At 40.4% G+C, this 25985-nt stretch overlaps 2 protein-coding genes across 12 annotated transcripts in view; both read right to left on the reverse strand.

Annotated features, from left to right (window-relative positions):
• Positions 1-1833, reverse strand: part of LOC142934177 (E3 SUMO-protein ligase PIAS1-like) — a 37623-nt gene extending 35790 nt beyond the window's left edge. For both annotated transcript variants that reach the window (XM_076078612.1, XM_076078614.1), the window contains exon 1: positions 1774-1833. In XM_076078612.1, coding sequence (XP_075934727.1) covers positions 1774-1797 — 24 coding nt within the window. In that variant the 5' untranslated portion in view covers positions 1798-1833. The remainder of the gene's footprint in view (positions 1-1773) is intronic.
• A 6577-nt stretch (positions 1834-8410) lies between these two features.
• On the reverse strand, positions 8411-24155 carry LOC142934156 (SKI family transcriptional corepressor 1 homolog-B-like). 10 transcript variants are annotated; one of them, XM_076078584.1, is made up of 10 exons: positions 23356-24155; positions 19215-19284; positions 15213-16977; positions 14570-14660; positions 14400-14471; positions 14167-14229; positions 13028-13102; positions 12782-12856; positions 12096-12161; positions 8411-9624 (listed from the first exon to the last, which is right to left on the reverse strand). In XM_076078584.1, exons 3-10 carry the CDS (start codon positions 16965-16967, stop codon positions 9527-9529), a joined length of 2295 nt encoding a protein of 764 aa, XP_075934699.1. In that variant the 5' UTR covers positions 16968-16977; positions 19215-19284; positions 23356-24155; the 3' UTR covers positions 8411-9526. The 10 variants fall into 10 exon arrangements, 6 of the variants coding, with proteins under 6 accessions (XP_075934699.1, XP_075934700.1, XP_075934696.1 ...); XM_076078585.1 differs by having other exon boundaries at positions 15213-16746; positions 16854-16977; positions 19215-24155; XM_076078581.1 differs by lacking the exons at positions 19215-19284; positions 23356-24155 and having other exon boundaries at positions 8411-9621; positions 15213-18276.
• Positions 24156-25985: the final 1830 nt, after the last annotated feature.

Raw genomic sequence — 25985 nt, forward strand, 5'->3', positions numbered from 1 at the left:
AATTTATCATTTCAATCATTTCTTTCACACAAACTATGTTCTGGTTTCAGCTTCCAATACGTGAGGATTTACAGACTTTCTTTGCTTTGGGATTTAGGATGGTTGAACAATACAGAAGTATTTGAAGGCATCACGTGATTAGTTTATAGAAACAACCCCCCCCCCCCCCCCCCCCCCCCCCCACATATGTAGCTGACATTATGAAAATGAGAAGTTCAAGGCGCTGTAACCATCTCTCCATAAAGAAGTGCACTTTCATTAAGAGGGGAAAGTCTTCAATCAACTATAGTAGGACCACATCTGGCTCTTCAAAGGAGGCTGTATAGCAGCAGAGCAGCAGCTGGCACAGAGGAGCATGTATAGATCCACAGAGCCCGAGCAGGCTGAGGAAACACAGCGGGGAAATGTCTAAAAATAGCCAAAGACTCTGATCAATAACTGCTAGATATTTTCCAACTCTGCTTTATAACGATTAATTAAAAGAATCAGTGTTTCAGTGCAGCTACACAGCAAACAGTGATGTAGAAGGCAAGGTGCACCTGGGATCAATGCAAAGTAACAAAAGTACATTTACTCAAGTACAAATTTGAGCTACTTGTACTTAGTATTTCCACTGTCTGCAGCTTTACACTCACACCTCAGCGGTAAATACATCACCTTTGAGTCCACTGCACTTGTCTGACAGCTTTAGTTTCCTTTCAGATCACAGTTTTGCAAACCATGCATCTCCAGACGTGTTGATCTTTAATGATTGTGATGAACTGAAGGATGACGTGTTCTTTTATGTGTTGAGAACATTCTCATACTTCTTAATCTGAATAAAAATATTTTAAAAACTGTCTTTAAAAGCTGAAATCAGGGCTGTTTTCCTGAGCTCATGATAAGTTGACAGAGAAGCTACTAACATATGATGATTTTATTGAATGTGATGCATCGTTGTGGATTAAACTCTCCAACAGTAAATAAAGTAGGCCTAGTTAAAATTACCACAACTTTAAACATTAAAGTATAATCTTCTAATTGTACTTGTATACTTTTACGTTTTTTAATGCACTTTTACTTGTGGTGGAGTGCTTTCTCTGTGTGGTATTACTACTTTTATTTAAGTAAATGATGTGTTCGTTGCTGATTATAACGGTGAATCAACCAGTGCACCGTTATACGTTTATTATGCACGTGTTCAACAGGTAGAGTGCGTCACGCAGGTAGTAACGAACAGGCCAGGTAACGTTACTTCAGCTGCATACAGACTCGAGCCTCTGTCAGGTGGCATGGACTGTATGATCATTCATTATAGGAGGAATAATAATAAAATTATCTGTCCATGTGGGCTTGTTTTCAAGCTGCTGTCACATTCAAAGACGTCGCGCGCGACTAAGTGTTATTTCTAGCGCTATTTTCTCATTAAAGTATAAAACAAAACACACCGGCATGAGGCGGTTATGATGCCCACAGGTGAGCCGCTGTCTTCTGCGTTAAAACAACACACAGAAGGTGGGTTGTAAAGTAAAAAAAGCCGCCCTGCCAGCTGCTGCTACTGCTGTAGAAACGGTCCCGTTCAGCCAAACCAGCGCGTCTCAATATCAACATAAACATGCTCGTGCAAGCTTTGGCGCTCGCGGATTCAATTAAGTTGTTTGAAGGATAAACATTAAATTCTGACAACGTCTCATCCTCCCGAGGCTTTAAAATCCCTGACGCGCTGAGTGACTTGAAAATCAGACGCTCGGTAACCGAGTTAAATTTGTAATGATTTCAGGCTGCGCCTCTTACCTTCAATTCCGCACTCTCCGCCATCTTGTATTTTTTTTTTTTTTGCGCATGCGTGCTGAGGTGCTGTCACATGACTGGGACGCGCAGGAGCTGCTGCGTGAACGTGCACAGAGCCACAGGGAAGCGTTCAGGAACACAAATGAAGGGAGGAAAAAAGGGTTTCGATTTTTGTTTTTTAGAATGTTATAAAAAGTAATATTATAATGATAATAACGATAATAATAATATATAATATTACAACACAACAACTATTCTGTCTGTATATATAATATACTTTACTGTTTTATTACTTATTTATAAGTGATCTTGTATTTTTTACTATGTCTCTTGTTTGCACTATCCACTATGCTGCTGTAATCCTGTAAATTTCACCACTGCGGGACTAATAAAGGATTATATTATCTTATCTTATCTTATCTTATCTTATCTAATAACAATAATAACAACAACAATAATAATAATAATCATCGTCATCATCATCATCATAATCATGCAATGTACTCACATTTGGTTTCTTGAGTCCTAACTTGTTGAAAGTAGCCTATAAATGTCAGCTAGAAATTTAACTAAAGTTCATGCAATGTTTTCTTTTCATAACTTATCTCTAAAACTCAGCTTCCTTTCACCTGTTTCTCTGTCTGCACTTATTACAAAAGCGACCATTACATGATTTTGAAACTCTCCCGTAAGAAATGATTCCATCAAATAATTCCACTGGGTTTTGTTTCAAAAATACAACAACAAAAAGGTAGTGTTATTGAAAAAAAAGCATCTCTGGCATATAACAATGTGGGCCAAACAGTCTGTGTCTCAAATGTCAACAAAATACCTTCATCTTCTTTGCCATCTTACAAAACTGTGCTACCAGCGCCACACCTCAAAATCCTCGGCTCATATTTCATATTCCAGTGCGGACTAAAGGCCTGCAGTGCCAGGTTGGACACATATCTGGCCCAGATGAGTCCGCAGGTGGGTTGAATCATTCTTCACCAACAACGATTTAAATCTATTCTTCCATCCAGCCTTTGTAACTACTGGTAATCAATTTCTACCGTCTGGATGATTAGAATAAGTCTGACAAATTGCAATAGATCCACTCTTCTTCCCTTTGTTCTAATGGGAAAAAGCCTTTATAAATAATGCACATAAATAATGCTTTGTCTTAGGCTTGTATTAAAAATGGACTCATTAGTTCGCTCTCTGTCTTGCTCCTCATAGATGGGAGTCCTTCATTCCCACAATCAAAGCTTGATAATGGATTCTTACAGTGCAGAGACCTGCGTAGTCACACAATTGGTGGCTTTTACCAGAATGAAACCTTATTTAAACCGTATTTTTGATTTTAAGAAAGTCATTCTTTTCAAGATACAACTATCACACTTAATCTCTTGTATTTTTAATAACTGGCCCTTGGAACCTGAAACATTTTTGGAAACACAATATTTCAAAAGAGAGATGCATCTAGAGGCTATATTTAGATTCTGAGCACATTTCAACAAACTTTTGTTCTGTCATAGCATAGATTTATTGGTATCACATCAAATACTGCATGTTAGATTCATGTGAATCTCCCCAATGCACAACCTTCTCCACTGTTCATCCGGTCTTGTCAGAGGTGTGCAGGGTATAATTAATACGCCTGTCATCTAAGCTAACTTTAAAAGCTATTTTCTGAAAAATGCAATATGAGAAGAATGGCGTGCAGAGTGATTATTCTGGTATTTATGAAAAGAACAAGCTTCAAACTCCAAAGTCAGGTGTTATTAGACCTGCTCAAGTGACTCTGATCTTTCACCCTCCTAAAGATCAGAGGAGAATTTCCCAGAAACGGCACCCAGAGTATATCACACATATAAGCACGATTTATTATCTTGAGAGGATCATATTTCTGTGTAACAGCTGAGTCCGCTGTATTCTTAACTTGGATTGTGTTTAGTAGTTTATCATTAAAATCTTACAAAAAGAAAAACTATGTTCAAACTGGGGGAGTAGATCAGCTTATTGCTGTAATGATGACTCAGATTTCGAGTCCCAACTTTCAAATACAACCTTTCCTAATTCATTTTTTTTACATTAACTTCCAAGATGAGTTGGCAGAAAAGCAGAGACAGCTGTACATGAGAGTTCCAAGATAATCACGATGATTATATCAAAAGGAATGATTTCGTAAATATTTGTGGGGAGCTGAACTGTCTGCTGTGCTGCCCATTGGAAAAGTTCATGACCCCTAAAAGTATTGTGCTTCTTGTGAAAGTTTAGAGATCAAAAGCATCATCTCAGCACACACAGCGGTTCTGTTTTCTCAGTGGCACTGAGTGCATTTTGATTGGCTCCACAGAGCTTTTTCTTTGTTTTTCTATAACTTATATTGTACTCACTCATCGATATCAGTTTACTAATGATGGAGAGTATGACTCAGCCTGAGCAAACAGCTGTGATGTCATTTCTAAAAAAAAAGATAACCTTCAGCTTGAGATCACATTTCTTTTTAACAGAAAGCATATGTTGCAAACTTGGGGGCTTAAAGCACCTGGTAGGGTGGAACAGAAAGATGTTGAATCATGGGAAGTGTAGCATCCAGTGTTTCTGGTGTTTGATCTAGAGACTAAAACAGATGATTTAAACTCATCTTTTTTTAACCTTTATTTTAAGATTTTCAACATAACACGAACACTCCGTTCATCATTTGAGCAACTCAGCCACGACTGTCCTCACAAATACAAGGAGAAACACCTCAGCTCATTATAATTATATATGTCAACCAGTAAAATAAAAATACACATCGATGGAGGCACATTCACACCTCAGTCCACTACAGTCCTTTGGAAGTTCTAGAGTCTTGTTCTTCTCAGCAACACATGGAAGGACAATACTAAATTGCTGGACTGCACCTTAAACTGAAAATATAGATACAAGCTATATTGAAGCAAACGGTACAGTCATAAAATCAAGTATTCATGTTCTTTGGTGATGTGCCCTTTGGTCATTTTGACTTCATCTTCACTTTTTTGAGACCCCACAAAAGTACAGAAAACGGAACAAAATCAGGACAGTAGCTAAGACACTAAGGTTGTGTCTTTGGTTTAATGTGCCTTGCATTACATTTCACAATTTGCAACTAACATGGTGGGTGATATAAGTAACAATTCAAACATTTTTTGACTAAATTTATTATAAATTGACTACTTTTTGGCAAACCAAATAATTAAGATCAAATATTTCTACACCAGACTAAAGAGAATGCTTTGAAACAGCATTTAGACATTCATGCCCGGGAGTTGAATTATAGAAATTATAATTGAACCTTTAACTGAATACATACAAATCTGAAATTGTTAAGGCTTTTCTGAGATAATGTTGGCGAAACTTGGATTTGTATTTCTAAAATTCTAGCAATAAAACTCTGAAAGAAATTGAAGACATGTGTCTCTTGGGGATTTAATTAGATGCCACTGCCTTCTCTATATAATAAGCAGTCAGACAAATCACCATATAAAGATGTACAAAGTAGAGATTATGACAGGAGAAACTCAAAGCCAGAGAAACAATGATGCGCTGATAAAGCCAGTAGGTGGCACCCTATCATTTCAAATGAAGATGAATTTAACCAACGTGAAGTGAACTCTCAGGCCCAGTTCCTCCTCACTGTTTTGTCCTGAATTACAGTCTGTATAGCCTATTGATTCCTAAGCAATGACATCTTTGCTTAGTGGTTTTACATTGAACAAAAGTTCACTATCACTCCAAACACATTAGGCTTTATCTCCAAATCCATTATGAGAGAAAGCTCTTTCCCTTCGTGGTTCATACAAAGAATCGATTGACAAAGTTCTGCTGCTTGTTTCATACAAGAGAGAATCACAGAGGTTTTATTATATCATTATGTATCACTGCCATCTGTTGTATTGTTGATGGCCAGTGAGGAGACAGGTGTCCGCTAACCACACATGTTTAAGCAAACGTCGGTTATACACACACAGCAAACACTGTGAGAGACAATGTGCCAAACAGGAAGATAAAACATTATTGTTCTTTAGAAATGTTTGACATTACATTGTATGGAATTAATGTGTAGATGCACTTAATGTGGAGCAGCAGGAAAACTAACAGCTGATTACTTTAAGAACATTTAAAACAACACCATGAGCAATATGGATAAAATCCTCTGTTATAGTCCTGTGTATGTAATTCTATATTGTGATATCAATATACACAGTCTACATCAATATAAATATGTCATGATATAGAAAATCATCTGAGAAACTGTTTATGGACATCATTTATGAATAAAAAAGTGAATCCCAGTAACGAAATGAAGATTACTGTTCTTAAGTACAAATTTTAGGCACTTTACCTGCGTATTTCTTCTACTTTATATGTTGCACTCCTGTACATTTATTTCACAGCTAAAGTTGCTGCTAACGTGATTTATTCCTCAATAATGATTCTACATAAAAAATATTTTTACTTTTGATACTTTAAGTACATGTTGTTGTCAATACTTCTCTCCTTTTAGTACAATTTTGAATGCTTGATTTTTATTTCTACTTTCGAGTACTTAAATGTTAAATGTACAACAATTAAAGGTTTTTCTATGGTTGTTCATTTTTAAATTACTTAAAATGTTTTTTTCTTATATGTATGGAACAAACCCTCAAATTCAACAAGTAAACCAATAACAATACATCATTAAGTTGTGATAAAGTGTAAACTGTGTATTTTAATTGGTTTAGTTTATTGCCAGTGCCTATGCATGCACCATGGAACAATGTGGGAACATGGGGCACACTTTGAATGAGCGCCTTAAGTCCTACTTAAAATTTTAAAATTGCATAATTATGAAATTATCATTAAATAATGTATCATGCCAGTAGTCAGTATAGCTTTCAGGCCTTCTGTCTACAGTTACGGTTCAACTTTAAAAAGCCTAAAATCACCTTGCTAGGAGATTACTGAACAGGCCTACCGGGCGCAGGGTTGTGAGCCCAAAGAGATGCAAAAGGACCACAGAGTAATGCAAAAGGCCTAAAAAGAGGTGCAATGACTCAAATAAACACAAAACAGTCACAAAGAGAAACAAAACGACTAAAACGAGACTCAAAAGAAGCACAAAATGACCACGAAGAGACACAAAATTACCCCAAATACACGCAAAACATCCACAAAGAGATGTAAAAGGACCAAAGCGACTAAAAAGAAGCAAAGCCGTTCAAAGGAGGAGCAAAACAACCGCAAAGAGACACAAGACAACCGCAAAGAGATGCAAAACAGTCACAAAGAGAAGCAAAACGATTAAAAGGAGGAGCAAAACAACCGCAAAGAGACACAAGACAACCGCAAAGAGATGCAAAACAGTCACAAAGAGATGCAAAACAGTCACAAAGAGAAGCAAAACGATTAAAAGGAGGAGCAACACAACCGCAAAGAGATGCAAAACAGTCACAAAGAGATGCAAAACAGTCACAAAGAGATGCAAAACAGTCACAAAGAGATGCAAAATAGTCACAAAGAGAAGCAAAACGATTAAAAGGAGGAGCAACACAACTGCAAAGAGATGCAAAACAGTCACAAAGAGATGCAAAACAGTCACAAAGAGATGCAAAATAGTCACAAAGAGAAGCAAAACGATTAAAAGGAGGAGCAACACAACTGCAAAGAGATGCAAAACAGTCACAAAGAGATGCAAAACAGTCACAAAGAGATGCAAAACAGTCACAAAGAGAAGCAAAACGATTAAAAGGAGGAGCAACACAACCGCAAAGAGACGCAAAACAGCCAACAAAGGGAAGCAAAGCGACAATTAAAAAAAAGGCAAAGCTACTAAAAAGAGATTTAATCGACTCAAAAGAGGTGCACAACTGAATGAGACACAACATCCACAAAGAGAGGCACAATGATTAAAGGGATGGAGCAAAACCACCACAAAAAGATGCAAAACAACTAAAAGGGGATAAAAAAAACCCACAGAGAGGCAAAGCACACACACAGCTGCATCGTTTGGGGTCATTTCGAATCTCTTTGAATCTCTCTTTTTGAGTCTTTCTGTTGTGTGTGAGCAGTGTGGGGGGGGGGGGGTCTTTCACAAGTCCGTGCCCTGAGTCATATTGTCACATAATCCATCCATGCTTGTCACCACATCATCACCTCTATTCAGGTTTTTTTCTTAATGATGAGCGGCTAAATAAAAATAAATTACAGCAGCCAATCATTCCCACCGTGGCTCAGTTCTGTTCCTCTTCGCAGGCCTTGTTAGTATTCAGAGGGAACCGACTTTGCCACGGAGGGCAATTACGTTCACAGAAAATGAACATTCATTGTGTGTCAGTGACATTATGCGAGTATCTGTCTCCGTATGAAGCATCCAGGGACGAGAGCCGTGTAATCAATATCTATTAGTCCTCCCATCAGAAGAATTAGATTTCACTATTAGATCAGCCTGCTCCCCTGACTCCACGTCAAACATTATAAGTTGACTGGACATGTCATGCACTGATGTAGCCGCCTAATGAAAGAGATCATGTTGAACTCAAATACAATAAGAGGAAATATGATCCATCTCACGAGGAGCTCTTCTGCGTGGAGGCCAGCAGGTGTCAGGCTCACACCAGCGGAAGAAACGCAAAACAGTATACGGATATAAAGCAGAAAGTGGCTTTCACATTTTATTAATATTGACATGGGTACACATACATAAATGGGTAAATTATGGGTAGATTGTGTCAGAAACAACAAATAAGAGAAAATCAAATGCAGCTTGTGCAAGTGGCATATTACACACACTTCATACAAACAGTGTCTTCTTCTTATAAAAACACCATCAGATGATGGGAAAAGGTTTTGGTTTTGTCTGTTGTGACTCACAGATGCATGTAATGACAGAAAGAACCCTGAAACAGAGCAACTCAAGGGATCCAATTGTGTTAAAATACTCAGTCTGAACTGTACATGATATCTATAGATGACTCGAAGGTTTCTTTTTTCTAAATTATCTCTTCAAAGTTTGTGTGACAGAAAATCTTTCATTGTTTGACGTGAAACCTGTTGAAGTAAGTGCTCGTAATAATTAACTCTATTTCAAACAGAAAGACCCTCGTATTTTTAATAAAAGAATTTGGTATCGGACGGCACGGTCAAATTCAGAAAGGTTGCCCATTTAAAGTGCTTAACAGCATATACAGTGTTATGAATAACCTAAATAATAAATTAAACCAAGACAAGATAAATAACAAATATATGTAAAAACTCATTCAAACAAGCAACAAAAGCTAAATAATGAGATACATTTTGAACTTAATATCACATTTATACGAGCCATTGCACATCGTCACGTGATATATATATATGTATAAGTATATAGTATTGTTTTTTTCTTTTCAGCGTAGCTAAACAGCAGACGGCTTTGATTCAGAGAGACTCCTTGGTTTGAGCTTCAGATCAACAATCCTTTGACTCAAGACACAAAATGAACTCCGTGTTTAAGATCTCTTTTACTCAAAAGTTCAGTTTTTTGGGGGGGATGGGAGAAAGGTCGCTGCCAAAACCGTCTCAGAGTCTTCAATCAAGTGCTAAAATCAGTGGTGTATCTATACAGCAGGTTGGTAATCCTTGGGTTACAAGTGGGGGGGTGGGGGGGGGGGCGGGGGGGGGGGGGGGTGAACACGAGGCGGACCTGTGTGAGTGTGAGTGTGTGGTTTTTTTTGTTCTTTTTTTTTTTGGGCTGTGCTGGGTTCAGTTGCAGGGTGGTGTCCGGGCGCTAGGGAGGCAGCAGCGGAGGCTTGAAGGTGCAGGCTCCGGTACACTGACGAGGAGTGAGCATCTTGCAGGAGAAATGGTGAAGGGCGTCATGAGCTTCTGGGGAGGAACGAGTCCATCAGTGAGAACATGCAGACAAACACACACACGCACACACACACACACACACACACACACACACACACACACACACACAACACTCTCACTAATTATCGTTCAGTTTGAAGGTGAACTTTTTAGTTCTTTTTTTACCTGATGTTAAAGGACAGGTGCACATTTTTTCCAACTCTGTCTTAAGACAATACTCACATTTACATGGAAACTGTTTTTTGGTCGTAATAGTTCCTCCTGTGAATACGGGTCATAAATAAATCTGTTGATCTCAATGTGAGCGATGGGGACAAAATCCACAGTCCTTGTTCTGTGTAAAAAAACGACCTCCAGCGTTGAGCTGAGGCTATTTGGAGGCTTCATCAGTCTGAGTCACACATGTCAACTGCGTATCTTCCACTTGATATCTTTTTAGTTCAAACATTCCTCTGTGTGAATTCATGAGCCAGGATTTCATATTCATATTTCACATTTTGACTGAATTTCCAGAAAATGGGTAAAAGAAATTGAGAATGAATGTTGCTTTTCCATCCAGTTTGTTCATCAAGGTAAACAGCTGGTGATGCTAATCCTCCATTCGGGTGCCATTAAACCATTGCAGAGGAAGAAGGCGCGACAAGATGACGTAATTGACAGAGCGACAGTGAAGCAGTGGGAAACTATGTGGAGAACATAGACCCCGTTAGCCGGGGGACCGGGGGGGGGGGGGGGGGGGGGGGACACAGCCCGAGTAACTTTTGGAGTCTGATATAATATTTTAGTTAATCAATAAAAGCTTGTAAAAAAAAAAACGACTTTAAATGAGCCAAAAGACATCGGTCACCTTCACCCACTGACTGCTGCGATGCATTGTGACATTTAAGGAGCTGAAGCGGAGAGACAGACAGATAGACATGACACTAAGTTTGGTTTCTTAGCCTGGTTGCTTTTTGTGGTTTTAAAGACAGAGCGAGACAGAGAGACAGAGGGAGACAGAGAGGCAGATGGAGGTAGAGAGGCAGATGGAGGTAGAGAGAGAGACAGAGGGAGACAGAGGAAGACAGAGAGACAGGGAGACAGCGGGAGACGGAGACAGAGAGACAGTGGGAGACAGAGGGAGGTAGAAAGAGACAGAGGGAGACAGAGACAGGGGGAGACGGAGACAGAGAGACAGTGGGAGAAGGAGACAGAAAGACACAGAGATAGGGAGGTATAGAAACAGAGAGACAGAGAGAGGCAGAGAAATGGAGACAGAGAGACAGAGGGAGACAGAGAGACAGAGGGAGACATAAAGACGAAGGCAGACATAGAGACAGAGGGAGACAGAGAGACAGAGGGACAGAGGGAGACAGAGGGAGAAAGAGAGACAGAGGGAGACAGAAAGACAGAGAGGGAGCTGCAAGCTGCAAACATCCGTTTACGTGCCTCTGTCTGCTGATTTTGACAAAGAATTGTTCATAAATTCTAAAAATATTTAGCGCTCTGCTACATTCTTGCTCACATTAATAAATATATTCTTTGATTCTGAAAACAGCAGCCTCATGTTTGTTTGTATTGAACCTTTCTGATTGCATGTTTGAATCAATTAATTTTACTTAATAAATAGCATTGCTCCTTTGCATGTTCAAACAGCCCCCTGAGTTACTTGCCTGGCCTGGGTGTCAGATTAAAAATGTATAATATTACTCAATACTCATACTCATCAGTAATATATATATAGTATACATAGTAATATATACATATCCCACCCTGTGCACATGCGTTCTGTGGTCCATGGTGGAGGACATTTTTGTAGAGAGGAAGGTTACAGCCTCCTCAAGGCTGCACACACACATCTTACTGCCTGCCGCCATCTTTAGTGTGTTTGGTGGACTCTTACGTCACATGCTTCATACACGTCATGGCTTTCCATTAAACTTCGTCACATCTTGACTTTTATCAGAACTTCAGCTTTCCACCTCAGCAAAGAGTAAAAAAACGTTTTCGTAATCTTTCTAGTTTTTCTTATTCATTTTCAGCGTTTCCACATAAACACACGTATAGACCGTGTTTCCTGTTAGTGACCAAAAAAAAATAGAACATTTTGTATAAAATAACAAACATTAGAAGTTACACACTTGAGTTGACTAATTCAGGTTGCTGAAGCCTCAAATGATGGTTTTTTTCTGAATATTGTTTTGCACAGAACACAGATTGTGGATTTCCCCACCACTGATATTGAAGTTTCTTTAAGACGGGATTCCCTTTAATGGACAGAAAGAACAACTAAAGAGAGTAACAGTACTTTCAACGCACACGTGAGTGTTGTTTTAAGGCGACCATGAACAAATGTGAGCCTTTCCTTTAATGGTGTCTTACTGCAAATATATATCGATCACACAGCAGATGTTTAATTAAAAAAAAGTAGCACTTGCATATTTATGTTTGAAGGCACAAAATGACATGTACTCATGTTCCTCTTTTGGACCAGATAAAATTACCTTTTAGCTTCTGCTGTATTGCATAACGAGCCTTTCTCTCTTGGTCCAACTCGCTGCACAAAGTGTCTATCCAAAAATAAAAAAATGGTCAAAAAAGGAATAAAAAAAGATATTTTGTAAAAGAAGCTGTGAGCTGCTGCGTTGCATCTGAAGCAGAGGACTGTAATGTATGCTGCTTGCCCCTATGGTATTTAGAGTGACCCCTCTGTGTACTTGAACCCTGTATTTAAACTACTGTAACATTAAACCAATCCTTTAACGGTGGCATTAGTTGCTGTCTACTGCATGTAACCGATACAGCACTACATAATGGTCTGTCCATTCAATTTTCCAGAGCATGATTTAGAAGAAAAATAACCTTTGCAAACAAAACAATGTGGTTTCAGTTTCACCTTCTGATATCTGATCATTTACTCAACTGTGGGAGAGTAAAAAATATGGCGTTTACGGGAAAAGGGCTGGACACAAATCGCCAATATGTCAATATGCAAGTGTCACTTTTCATTTCTTTTTTAGTTCAGAGGCTAGTTGGTTCAGATTGATTGGCCTGATGTGTTATTTAAATATTGGGTTTTTTGTGGCTTGAATTTTTCCCCCCATAAAGTTAAAGAGCATTGATCTACATCTGCGTTACAGTCATAATCTAAGGAGGCACAAAGTATAGAGAGAGAGAGAGAGAGACCAACCTCGAACAATCTGCAGCTGCTGGACCATTTCCTCTCTGTAGGACAGCTCACGCTTCATTTGATCCTGAAAATTATCTGAAGAGTACCGAAGGCCACATCAGATGGAAACTCGCTGACATTGTAGGGGATAAATTCAAAGACACATTCCTGGACTTGAAGGATAAAATGTAACCGGCTCTTCTCCTAACATCTAGGCTGCGAGCACAAAACACATCCCTCTGTGACTTTGACTCACTTTTGTCCTACCTTTTAAATGCTGAAATTCTCTCTCCAACTTTTTCCTCAACTCCACTTGTTCCACAAGCTGCTTCTGCAATTCCTCTGCAAAGCCAAAAGCCAAAAAAATAAAAAATGGTCAATTTCATCACCAACTTCTTTTCATCTGCTGCAAGGAAATGTCATTATTCACCCTCAAACACTGGGACAAAGCCCATCTGACACCTACAGGACTTCTGAATCACAAGCAGGGAAGTGCTGCAATCAGAAATCATGCACCATCACCACCGATAACAACAAATATCTGCAGAAATCACAAAAATGTAACATTTTATTCTCTGTCCTCATCTACCTCGCATCAATTTGATTCCACTTACTCTGATATATTTTGAATTTCTGCACATAAAGATTTATGTCAGCCCAGTAAAGCGACTTCAGGTGCGTTTACATCCTTGATAACACCCATCTTGCCGCTTTGCTCTCGCTCGCTGCCACAGTAATTGCTATGCATTGCCTGGAGGTTGAGACGATGATAATGGAGTCCCGGGGTTTTTCCAAGCGTTGTAAAATAATTAGCTGCCGTGCCTCGGGGTTATGGCTCTGTTCGTTAAAATATTAATAGCCTCTAAACGATTTCCTCTTACAATAATAAGTCAAAACTCCCACATCTCGTGATTAAGTGGTTAACAACTATGGAAACACTTTAGGCCTACAAAATGTAAATTCACATTTTGTGATTTCGGCACGTCATTTTTAGCAGGCCGTGGGCCTTTAGCTGCATCTAAAATGAGGTGGAATTCAATGTTTAATATTAATATAATACACATATTGTTTTTTTTTTCACTTTTGATAATTAAACAACTCTGGACGAAGGGTCGAGTTTAATTTCGGTTTATAAATTCTGAAATTCAAACTAAAAGCAATTAATTGTCTTTATTTTAATTAAATTAAAAAAAACAATAGGAATACATCTTTTTTTCTCTTACATTTAAAAATAAAAAAATAAATAGCTTAAAAAATGTAGTGACCATGTCAGCAGTCTAAATGCTTTATAAATATATATTTGTTTGCTGGCACATTACAAATCAAAACAGGAATAATTGCTGATGATAATTAATATCACCTGCTCTCTCTTTTATTTCCTTTTGATCCCGAAAACAGCCTCTTACCTTTAGCCATGGTCTCCAGGTCTCTTTCATGCACGCTGATGTCGATGCGTAAAGCTCCATCGGCTGCACAAAAAAACAACAAAACACGTTAATTAATTATGCTACAAACAAGTCATATATTACAAATATATCACGAAGGGCTTCTGGTGAAATACAGCGAAGCAACTACAATATATCAGAACGGGTGGATTTTTAAATCAAGAATAATGAAATGTAAAATCATCAAAAACAACCTTGTCTGTCCTTTTGCTCCTGGTAGGATGTTGCGTTGCGTTGGTTCTGTATTTCAGACACGTGATGAACACCTAAACATAAACAAGCCACAAACATTTGAACTGGAAAGGGGCACAAAAAAGCCCCAATTTGCATTAATAACAAAACCCCAAATTGGCTAAACAATTACCGTTGGATCTGCGGGGGCTGCTCGAGTGCTTCGACCCAAACGACGAAGGCTCGTTCAGGAGCACGTGGCCGTCCTTTTCATGAGAGTACACCTGTAAAATGAAGCAGACAATCGTGTTTAATGACGCAGGCCAATTATATGTCATTTACTGCAGTTCTTCACAGAATCGAGGTTTTTCTTCTTCAAACAAACCAGCAGCCCTGCAATTTGTGAAGCTGTTGAAGGTTTTGAATTCAAAAACACTTATTTGGAGGTAAAATAATGTCTTGTAATTGAACAGATACACATAATTTGCTTTAATGAGAATAAATAAACCAGGATAAATTAGGGTTTTATACTTTGATTACCCTAATGTATGTCCATTTTTGAATGTTGCTCCTTATTGATCTTTTTTCTCTTTGACTGAATTTAGAGGTTACCATAAGTCTTGCTGCCTTGCCAAATGGCACTTTAGCACAAGTTTGTCCTATTAACCTTTACCCTTATTAATATATATTATGCCTATCAAATATATAAATTGTTTAATTCCAGACCAATTGATCCTGATTACATTTTTATCGGCCTCGTTTCATATTCTCCACAACTGCGACAATTCAACTTCCCCCCACGGGCACCATTAAAGTTTCATTTAATCTAATCTTACTTCATGAAGAGGAGAGTCATTACGCATCCGTCTGTCCTCATCTGATGACCCAGTGTGCACGGAGTCCTCCGGTGATGCTGCTGCTGCGGGGCTGGAGGCATCAGGCGGCTCCTGGCTCTCCTCAGCACCAGAGGAGACCCGGTCCGGCACAGGGGAGTCATGGTGGCCCCCTCCCGGCGAGATCTGGATCAGTTCCTCCTCGTCTTGTCCCCGATTGGACTCCACATCTACGTCCGGGTCCTCGTCGTCGTCCACCACGCTGTCTCTGTCCGGTGATATCGATCTATAACTGGAGCTCTCGCTGATAAAATCCGGGGACAGGTAGCCAGGGCGCACGCCGTAGCTGTCCCGGTTGCCGTAGAGTTTGGCGATGGTCTCCGCGTCTTTCACCACGGGTCTGAAGGCCGAGATGTAGCTGATTTTCCTCTGGGGCGTCTCGTCCCCCGACTTGTCCTCGTCGTTTCTGGTGGAGGAGGACTGGGAGCTGGAGCTGCGCTCTCCGCCGTCCTGCTGATGGTGAGGGTGGTTGGTGTCTTTGGGTGTGTTTGCGCCGCGGTCGCTTTGGTCCGATAAGTCAAGGTCTCCCTGCCGGACGCCTGGCAAATCCGGAAGTGGTTTGGGTGGAGACCCCGAGAAGGGGGGCAAGGGTAGGCCGCCAGCTGTAGGCCAAAACATAGGGAAGGCAGGGTAGAGGGCGTCCTTTCCGCCAGGCCAGAACACACCGGAGACATTGGTTTTGCTCGCATCAGGCACACCGTCGCTCTTTTTCTGACACAGCCCATAGCTGGGGAAGCCATAGGGGTGATGGGGGAACAGAGGTGGGGGGATTTTCTGAAGCATGCTAAAGCTCTTGCTGGGCACAGGGATGACTGGGTAGGTCCGTGCGCCGCTCGCCAAACTCAGGTTATTATTTCTCCGATCCTCGTCGCACCGTAAAGTTTTGTGAGGGATTTCAGAGGAACTGGTTTGGGACAGGCTGGACGAGGCCTGCGATTTCATCGACGAGGACATTCCCGACCCGCCCATGGGCAGAGTCCTCTTTCTACTCCCCCCGTTAAACATGGCCTTTACATCCTCCCAGGCGTGGTGAATGTCATCGGATTGTTTTTTGTCCGTCAGTTTCAGGTGGCGTCTCCACGAATTGAAGTTGGCCGCGTCCGGCTGCAGATACTTGGACTCTGAGGTGCGGTGAGAGTGGAAAATGAATTTATTCGGGGAGAAATACATGTTGCAAAAGCTGCACTTGATGCACTTCGCTCTGGAGCTGTTGTATCTGGCGGGTATGAAGCTGCCCCTGGAGCCCCAGGCGCAATCGTGAATCACGTCAAATGCGAAATTTTCTGGTAGCTTCGGGGGGCTGTGCGCTCCGAGGAAGGACTTGCAGAGCCTCTCGGCCTCCCGTTTGGTGATCATGCCGCAGCGCCTGGAGGAGATGGGCATGGCCCCGGCGCGCCGCAGGAGCTCCAGCTGGACGGGGGTGCACTGCACACAGGTGATGCCCAAAGCGACCCGGCGGTTGTGTATCTCGTTGTAGCTGTAGTTTTTCAGCAGCGTGTTAGAAATCTGCGCCAGGCAGAGTCTCTCCTTGCCGTCTATGACCAGACATACGATTGGCACCCCGTACAGGGCGGTCTCACTCACTTGGTTCGGTTTGAGGGGGCTGGGCCCGGAGAAGCTCGCTGCATCCTGCTTTGAACTGGGGGAAGAGCTGGCGTCTCGTCCAGCGTCTCGAAGCTGGCCGGGCATCGACTCCATCCCTGGAAGCCTGTCAATCAAAGAGACAACTGGAGTGAGCCGGGGGGAATGTTTGACATTATTCAGTACATCATTTAAAATCATTTAGCTAGTGACAAAAACAATGTTCCTAAAAAACAAACAATAAACTAAATATGTTAAAGAAAAAAAAGAAAAATATCGTGTTCCCCAAATTCCAAAATGTGAAAATAAATATCATCAAATAGAAATGATATGAGGAAAGTTTGCATGATAACAATGTTTTTAAATATATTTCAGGAGCTGTAGCAGTTATAGACCTGCTAATGTTTATATTTGTGGGACATACTACGAGTACTAATATAAATAATAATCATTTTAATAACAATGCAAATAATAATACAGATAAAAAAAAAAATGAAGAACCAACATCCGGCTTTTGCATGAGGTTATATTGAAAAGTGAAACCAATGAGACGTCCTGTTAATCATTTCTCGTATCGGTTCATTCCTCCGTGGATTAGGCCTCCTCTCTCAGGTTAACCGGGTTCCTGCGCGGAGGCGGATCTGCTGCTCCTCTTATCTTCAAAATCGGCTCAGTCACTTAGGGGGCAACTGCTTAAGGGTCTCATAAGAACCTTAAACGCGGATAAGGACAGAAGGAAAATGCAGACTGAGCTGCGCCAATACGCTTAGCAGAGAGGAAAAGAGCAACTAAGCTGCTTTCCTGGTAATTACACAGATCCACGAGCGCGTCTTCGCGTTGTTTATAAAAGACAAGCCCTATATATAATTAAAGCTTCTGTGCCGATTAGCCTCAGCCAGTTGCACGGAACTAGGTTGAAGCAGGCCCGTCTCAAGTTCACCTGCATACTTACTTTTTGCATCTCGTCAGCACGGAGGCCGCTAAAACACACGTAAACAACCCGCTTCTGCTTTCACTATTATTATTATTATTTCAAAACAACTGACATGAATAAAACCATTAACCAGTAATCGATTAACCAGCATTTGACGAGTTATTATACAATTTAGAAATTTCAAAGAGCGACTGCACAATTATCATGACTTCTGTCTAAATTATGATGAATAAAAAACAACATACCTTTCTCTCCTAAAAAGACGACACTCCACAAAGGTTTGGGATGAAAATAAAAAAGAATTGATAAGAATAAATTGATGGTAATGCAGGCTCGAGGAGTCCAGAGAGGTACTATGCTACAGACAAGAAGGTCTGACAGGAAATTTCTATATTTCAGTTAATTTCGTGCAGCAGGCAGGACCTCCATCCCGTTGGATCCTGGGGAGGTGAATGGCGTGTAGACAGGAAGCACATGGCACCTCTCTCTCTCTCTCCCTCTCTCTGCCTCCCTCCCTCCCCCCCTCTCTCTCATCTCTCTCCCTCCCCCTCTCTCTAAGACGTGCTGAGCTGCTGCACGCCAGTTTTGATAATTCACAAATTTGCAGCTCTAACGCACAAACACGATCAGAAACAGAAAAGGATAACGCCCCATGCTGACCCCAAAATTAAGAAGCATTTTGGGCCCAAGACCCATGCATGAATATATTTGTTAGCCTATAAGTAAGAAAAGAACAACATATAGTCTTGGAAATATCTTCGAAAAGACATCAAATAGAGTGAAACAGTGATGTGTGTGACCCTCCAGGACCCCATGCTGGTCTGCACTGATGATGCAGAGTGTGTTTTAAGTTCGGCTGTCATCATTTCACCTGCTGTATTATTTCCACCGCAGCGGGAGCGAGCCGACAACCAAGAGGCAGCGCGAGTGGCATTTTAGAGGGCAACAAGAATGACAAAAGGCCCGGGTTCATTTATCAAGTTACACGACCATCTGTTAGGCTTCCACGACCGGCCACGGAAATCAATCTGAGGCCCGAGCGACAGAAGAGAAGTGAGAGAGTAATGAGAAATGAAGGACAAGAAAATAAAACAATATTTAAAAAATGTCGTGCGTCAAATCATGAGGCATTTTAAGATGTTTTATGTTTGTGAGTGAATCTGGGATGAGCTGATGATGATGGTGATGATGATGGTGATGATGCCTCAGGCCAGATTGTCTGTCTGTCTCTCTCTCTCTCTCTCTCTCTCTCTCTCTCTCTCTCACACACACACACACACACACACACACACACACATTTATCTAGAAATACATTTAAATAATCAAGCCATCTGTATATATATATATGTACATATGAACATGTCAGTAATGTAAATGATGACATCAAGCCGATAGGCTGCCTGTGAATACCTTCATTTATTATTCATTACCGGATCGATTGGCTGATCGCTTAACCAAGATGATGCCTCGTCTGTCCCTCACAGAGAGAGGTCTCGATACCTGCAGCAGGTGGACAGACAGACAGACAGACAGACAGACAGACAGACAGACAGACAGACAGGGTGTAATAAGTGGAGGGATGAATGGAAAAAGAGCCACGCCTTTTGAACATCATGACTCCACCCTTTCCTGCTGAGTTTCTTCTACCTGACGCTTTCCCCTCATGACTTGGTTGATGCACTAAAGTTGAAAATGGTAACGGGTTCTTTATCAGATTCTCTCCATGGAATAAACCCAGGAATATTCTCCTTCATCCTGTCTACAACTATGGACCGATAAATCAGCCGGAACAATATTATTGCAGATATTTTGGTGTCAGATATTTTGGTATTGGAGCAGCACCTAAATACAGAAGATACAAGCGGGCACTGACAGGTTCATTATTCAACTTTAAATGTCCCTCTAAATACACATTACAGTTCTTATAAAAGAACATATTTAGGGGTTTGTTTATATTATGTGTTGATGGCTATTTAAAAAAAAAAGACCCCATTTTGTTATCTGATATTATCAGTTAATTATCTATTAACGCCCAAATATCAATATCAACCAGTGTTGGTTTGGTGCTGTGTCATTTGTTTATTGACCTTTATGAGCTGTTGATGTGAAAGTAAAAAAATACGATTTTTATTTCTGACATTTTATTTGTTATTTCTAATGAATTAGGATACATTATCAGCACTTAGTTTAAAGCAATGTTTCATCTTATTGACTGAAAGTATAATGTTTCCCTCATAGACAAGATGAAATATGAAATCGTCATACTTGAGCTGCCTCAAACAATCAAAAGGAGTCAAAATCACATCAGTATGTCCTCACTCCTGCTGAAGGTTTATGACAGAACCGTTGCTTTTTCAATAAACCTTAAAAGAGCTGCTTTTGTATAACTTCATTCTCTTACGCACCTGTGTTCAAGGTGTGCTCTGATAAAACAATATTCACTCTGGCTTGTACAACTTTCTACATTTTGTCAATAAAGCTAATGAAAATACAAAAAAACGATAATGAATCATAAACTGTCCTGCTGACACAATTGGTGTATTTATCTACTGCTGAGAATAGTCCCCAACAAATTAACGATTTCCTCCTATTTAAATGAGGTTTGCACAGCTGTTTCAGGAAATTATTTATCTTTTTTTGAAATTTAAAAAGGCTACGTCTCAGGAACGGATGAGTTCCGTAGACGGGTAGGGAAGTCACTGGTTTGGGTGTTTCGTGGGATTTGTTAATAATAACAAAATATAGAACAACATGCCAGCAGAAATCTAAAAAAAAAGAAATAAAGAAAACATTACGTGTATTTTATGTGGGCCGGGGGAATAAGGGGGCCAACTTTCACCGTGGACCCCAGAATGTCTCAGACCGGCCCTGCCTTCAAACTGACAGAGAGGTTTTACATAATCTGTATTGAAATATAGGGTTAAGCTGCTAATGTTAGGGTTAGGGTTAACTGTAAATGCATAAACACACATGTTTGGGAGTGTCAAAGAAGACAGAAAGAGACACCAGAGAAATGGCAAATAAGGACGTTTTTGGACTGTTTATGATGAATGGAGTGACACAACAGACAGTGTGTGTGTGTGTGTGTGTGTGTGTGTGTATCAAGCCATGAAGTTCGCATGAAGCATCATCAGCCTGTGCAGCCTGAGCTCGCCAGTTTTACCTCCCTGCAATATTGATGCTGAACCTGATCCTAAGCGCATCCTCTCCTCTTTCACCACCAAGAGGCTTCCCCTGCAGCCCCCGCCAATAATTACAATTTTATACTGTAATTATTCCTCTCTTTTTAATTATTTAGACCGCCGACTTGAATGCAGCCATTGTCGCTGCTTATTCCGGGGGAAACGTGAGCTGACGTGGTGGATCAGCAGCAAGGAGTTTTTAATTAGACATTTCAGCAGTAATTTTAGGCGAGCTCTTTATTATTACTGTTGGATACAAATTACCCGGGCCTCATTGATATGCGCTCAATTGTTTAAACAAACCTTTAACCTGAAACATTAATGCGCTTCAGGTTGAAGTCATTAAGAGTCCCAACTCACCAGGTGAACCCAGACCTGATGGATTATTTAACACGACACTGGATGCCACTGTTTTTTTATTTTATTGTATTGGAAATAACGTTTAATAAGCGTTTGATTTCTTATTGAAAGAGTGTAGCTTTAATCATTTTTGACAGACAGAGTGGAGACTGTGTGGACAGCTGCATAAATAAAACAATATGACAAAACACTTCAACTCAGTGAACAAAACATCACAAGAGAGACGTTGTTCTTATCTCCCTAATGAAACGTTGGGTATTTTTATTTTTGGGATATATTATAAATGTTTGCTCACTGTTAATAAACTAATTTAATTTCCTTTTTTTCCAGTGTTTTATGTGCTGTTCTGTAGTGCATCTTCGCCCTCTGTATGCAAAAGACTTTGCTAAGTCTGAGAGGTGATATATAAATATAATTTTCTTGCTTCACATTCCTCTCAATAATTTGCAGAATCATAATTATTACTGTCAACAAACACGCCAGTGATGTAGTTTATACTACAACTGCGTTCCCATATGTGGATTTACTTATTGATTGATCGTCTTCTCTGCAGCTTGAGATCAAGTTCAAACCTCTTATTTAAACGACTGTCACATCACTTCCTGTGTTATTGTCCCATGCAAACATGTAGCCTATAAACAATGGGAAACAACGTGTTTATAGGCTTTTGTCAAAATATAAAAGTCCACTGCAGGAAACACCAACAAAACTGTATCCGTGTTAAAAACAGGGTCTAATAAAAATAACACCTTTAAGTGTAAAACAACCAACAGGACTGTGTGTTTTAATGCCACCGATCAGTGATTTATGATGCAAACGCCTGCGTGTGATTGCAGCTGAAGCGTGACCCTATTTTTCCGCAGCACGTGTTTCATCTTGTTAAAACGTTTATTTCCCAAACACTTGCATTTTGTCAAATGATGTAAAAAGATAAATCAAGACCGCCTCAATCAGGACAGGTTTAATAACAGCAGCAATTGAGGCCAAATGTTTTATAATTAACAGTTGTATCAGCACCCTATAAAACCATGACCCCTATAAATCCCATTTTAGAGACCAATCAATCCTCCTCTTGGACTACAGGGCCTATTGATCCCCTCGCTGCTAAACGCTTTCTCCGTATCCCTTTTTGTTTCCAGTGAAAAGAGCATTTCGATTACACTTTTTATTGGAGGAAGGATTCCGCCGAGAGGAAAGCGATGGCTCGAAAATTAAACGGTGACATTTTAATTACAGGACATTGATAAAGGGATCTGGGTAATGGCTGTGTACAAGCCGGCCACTCATTGTCCCGCCTGATGTGCTAATCAAGTCGGACTGCCGAGGAGAAAAAAAAAAAAAAAGGTCATCGGCCGATACAAAGCAGAGACGCGGCTCGGTGGGAATTTGGGAATATGAAGGTGCCGGAGTGCCAGAAATGAAGACGCATCTCCAAACAAAGCGCGGTCAATATCCCGGAGAGAGGCCCGCCAGATGAGATCATGGAGCGGCCACGTTTTCATTCCAGACATATTATCACTATAGGTCACGTGAAGCACAGCCATAGATCATCTGATGCCACAATTTACATGCAACACAAATCATTTGTGGCGGGGCAGAGCTGTCACAACACGGACTGATCACCATCAATGTGCATGTTAGCGCAATCAATCTGATCGGCAGGTTAACGGTCAAGTTATCATGTTAGCTTTGTGAAGTAATACCAGACGCCAGAATCTTACTCAATGCCTTTGCAAGGATTTTTATTTTTTTTTACAGAACCCTGAGACCCAGCCAAACCTGCACCTGCAGACACTAATGTGTGAATTGTGGTCTGAGCCCTTTTCCCTTTCCGTCAGGTTTACACATATAGTGAATCCCTCAACTTGACTCTTACAGTAAAATAAAAAAACAACAAAATATATTGTATTCCCTTTGTGTTGCCTAAAATAAAAAGATGCTGACTATAAAAAATATGTTGATTATATTTGCTAGAAAGTAACACATCCACTCCTATTTTCCCCCAAATACATCTTAAAATAGTACTCACATGTTCTGTGTACGCGGAGACAGGTCAATGTTATTCTTCCTCCAGTTCCTGCAGGTAAAGACATCTCTAATCCCTAATGCTACTCCACTGCAAGAGATGGGGGTCAAAGTTTAGCTGAAGATAATATGAGGCTTCAGGAGTCTGAGTTAGCATCTTCCAAAGTCACAGTCTGTTTGGTACAAGTTTGCATCCTAAAACCTTAATTCTGTTGTCTGCTGACTTTTCCTCTCGCACCACAATGAGGTTCACATTGGAGGCCTTGAGTGAAATGTCTCAACAACTATTGGATGGCTCACCATGAAATTTGGTTCAGACATTCATGTCCAGTTCAAGATGAATTGTAATACATCAATCAGGTTAAAATTTCAGTTTGTCTGCTGTCTGATTGTGAGGTCAGGCTGATCTGATATCAGCTCTTTGGCCTGAAGTTTCTCCTCAAAGTTCTCCTCTCTAACGGGTCTTGGGATACATCAGACGTCCTCCATCAGACGTCCTCCATAAAACGTCATTTCCAACTTCCGGTTCAACCGGAATCGAGGACATGACAATTGAGAGACTTGGGATGTACCCTAGGTACCAAGTCTCTTATTTGTCATTTCCTCATTTCCTCGCGCAACAACTTCCGGTTCAAGCGAGGATCATTTCCTCGCTCCTGGCTCAAACCGGAAGTTGTTCTGCGCCGCCATATTGACGGCCGTCCCAAAGCTCTTATTTCTGCTCTGAGGAGCAAGGATCGAGGAGGGAGGAGGGATCTCTGAGGACCCACGAGAACAGACTTCCAGGAAGTGTTTTAACGGCCAACACGCCCCCTCATTGTTCATCAGTCATGTGATTGGACGCTGCAGCCGATCGGACTGATGAGATTTTTTTTCAACATGTAAACAGTGAATTCAACATCTGGTTTAAATAAATGTTCATTGTAGACTGAAGAACAAAAGGACCACAAACAACTTTCTTCATTTATTAGAAAGATTTGTGTTTTCATAATCTGATGTTTCCCTCAATAACTTTTATTATGGAAACAATTAAAGTCAGAGAGAGCTGGAGAGACTAAACACTTTTTACATCATTTATCATCATTTCATTCAGTCACGTGAGGCTGTTCATTCCTGATTGTCGGGTTTGATGAGTTTTATCATTTAAGAGAAACAATCATATTCTGGGTTATTTAATATCGACGTCACAATCTGAATTTCAAAACGTACAGACGCAAATAATTCATAAATAAGACGATGGCATTCCACCGGTAGAAATGGATCCTGTGCCTCACATTGGCGGCATGCAGGTCGATACTTTAGGACAACTCTCTTATTGATCCGGCAGCAGGTGTCCAAGTTTTTTTTTTTTTTTTTTTAAAGGATACAACAGTAAATGTGACAAAAGCTAAATGATTTCCTGCCTGGCTGGAGTCTCAGCGCAGGGTTTCAACAGATGCTGTACTGTGCACTATAGGGTCGAGCCTGCACTCACCAACCTTTAATAAACTTTCTCAAACATGAAACACTTTTCTGGGACGTTGGAGGCATTAAGTTCACACAGTGTAGAGGCAGTTCTCTTTCCCACCGGAGACTCTTGTCATGAAAGAAAAAAAAAAAAGAAAAAAAAGGAACCACAGAAATACAAGGACGAGCAGCATTCTGGCTCTCAGCGGTTATTACTGCCTTTGGTGTCCCTCAGAAGAATAATTGGGGCTTACATTGCAGTGTGAAAGGGGTCAAAGGGCAGGTAAAGTATCTGACACAGCAGGAGGATCAGTGAAGGTAACCTCAATCACAGAATCATTTTATTCTTCACCCGGCTTTCATTTAAAGATCTAATAAAGCGGGCAATTAGTTCCTGCATTATCATTTAACACAAAAGTATAGACGAGCTTTGAAACACCAGTTGTCCTTCTGCTTTCTGAGGCCTCTTTAAAAAAAAAAAAAAAAAAAGTTGACATACAATACGACACGGCACTGATTGGCTACATGCTGCTTACTTGTGTGTCAGGGTCCCGTGGGTTGAACACAGCTGCATAATTATTAAATCCGGCTGCCTGTCAATACACGTGTTGCTGCATTCAGACAGAAACTGGTATCAATGACATCGTACAAGGTCTCTGATTGAACAACAAGGAATGACTAACAAGTAACACAATAACGCTGTGAAGGCCACGAGTCTCTATGGAAGCCCAGAGAGGTCATGCGTGCAAATGAGATTTGTTTATTTAAGCAGGAAAATGATTCTATGATCTTTATATTCGCTTGTTTTCTTGGGATCACAACTTTGATAAAATACATTATCTGAGAAAAATGCAGTAATTAAACACACACTGTAAATTAACCATTGGTTGTGCTTCAGAGTGAAGAGACGAGCTGATGGGACATGAAAACAGGAAGACAGAAATGTAATCAACTTCTGCAGAATATATGAACTTTTACCAAACCTTGCATTACCCGACACTAGTAGCAGCTGTTTAAAAAACAACAACCTTAAAGTAAAAGCAGCACACATTAATAACCAAGAAAAAGGCAGATGTTAATTAAAGGTTGACTACGCATAATTAAGAAATGCAAATTGTAATTGAACTCAGGACAGCAAGGTGCTCACAGGTTTGGGTCATTCTACGGCAAGACATGCAAATGTCAAAC

The sequence above is a fragment of the Anarhichas minor genome, unplaced genomic scaffold (genome assembly GCF_050575085.1).
Source record: "Anarhichas minor isolate MPS153535 unplaced genomic scaffold, ASM5057508v1 ptg000067l, whole genome shotgun sequence".
In the NCBI taxonomy this organism is placed as follows: domain Eukaryota; kingdom Metazoa; phylum Chordata; class Actinopteri; order Perciformes; family Anarhichadidae; genus Anarhichas; species Anarhichas minor.

Excerpts from the sequence above, each read along its gene's own strand:
- LOC142934156 (XM_076078580.1), bottom strand. The coding sequence starts at position 17,051 with ATGATTTTAAATGATGTACTGAATAATGTCAAACATTCCCCCCGGCTC. Across the intron at positions 14,230-14,399 it reads GGAGCAAAAGGACAGACAAG|CCGATGGAGCTTTACGCATC; the intron begins GTTGTTTTTGAT and ends TTTTTTGTGCAG. Across the intron at positions 9,625-12,095 it reads AATACAGCAGAAGCTAAAAG|AAGCTCATGACGCCCTTCAC; the intron begins GTAATTTTATCT and ends GTTCCTCCCCAG.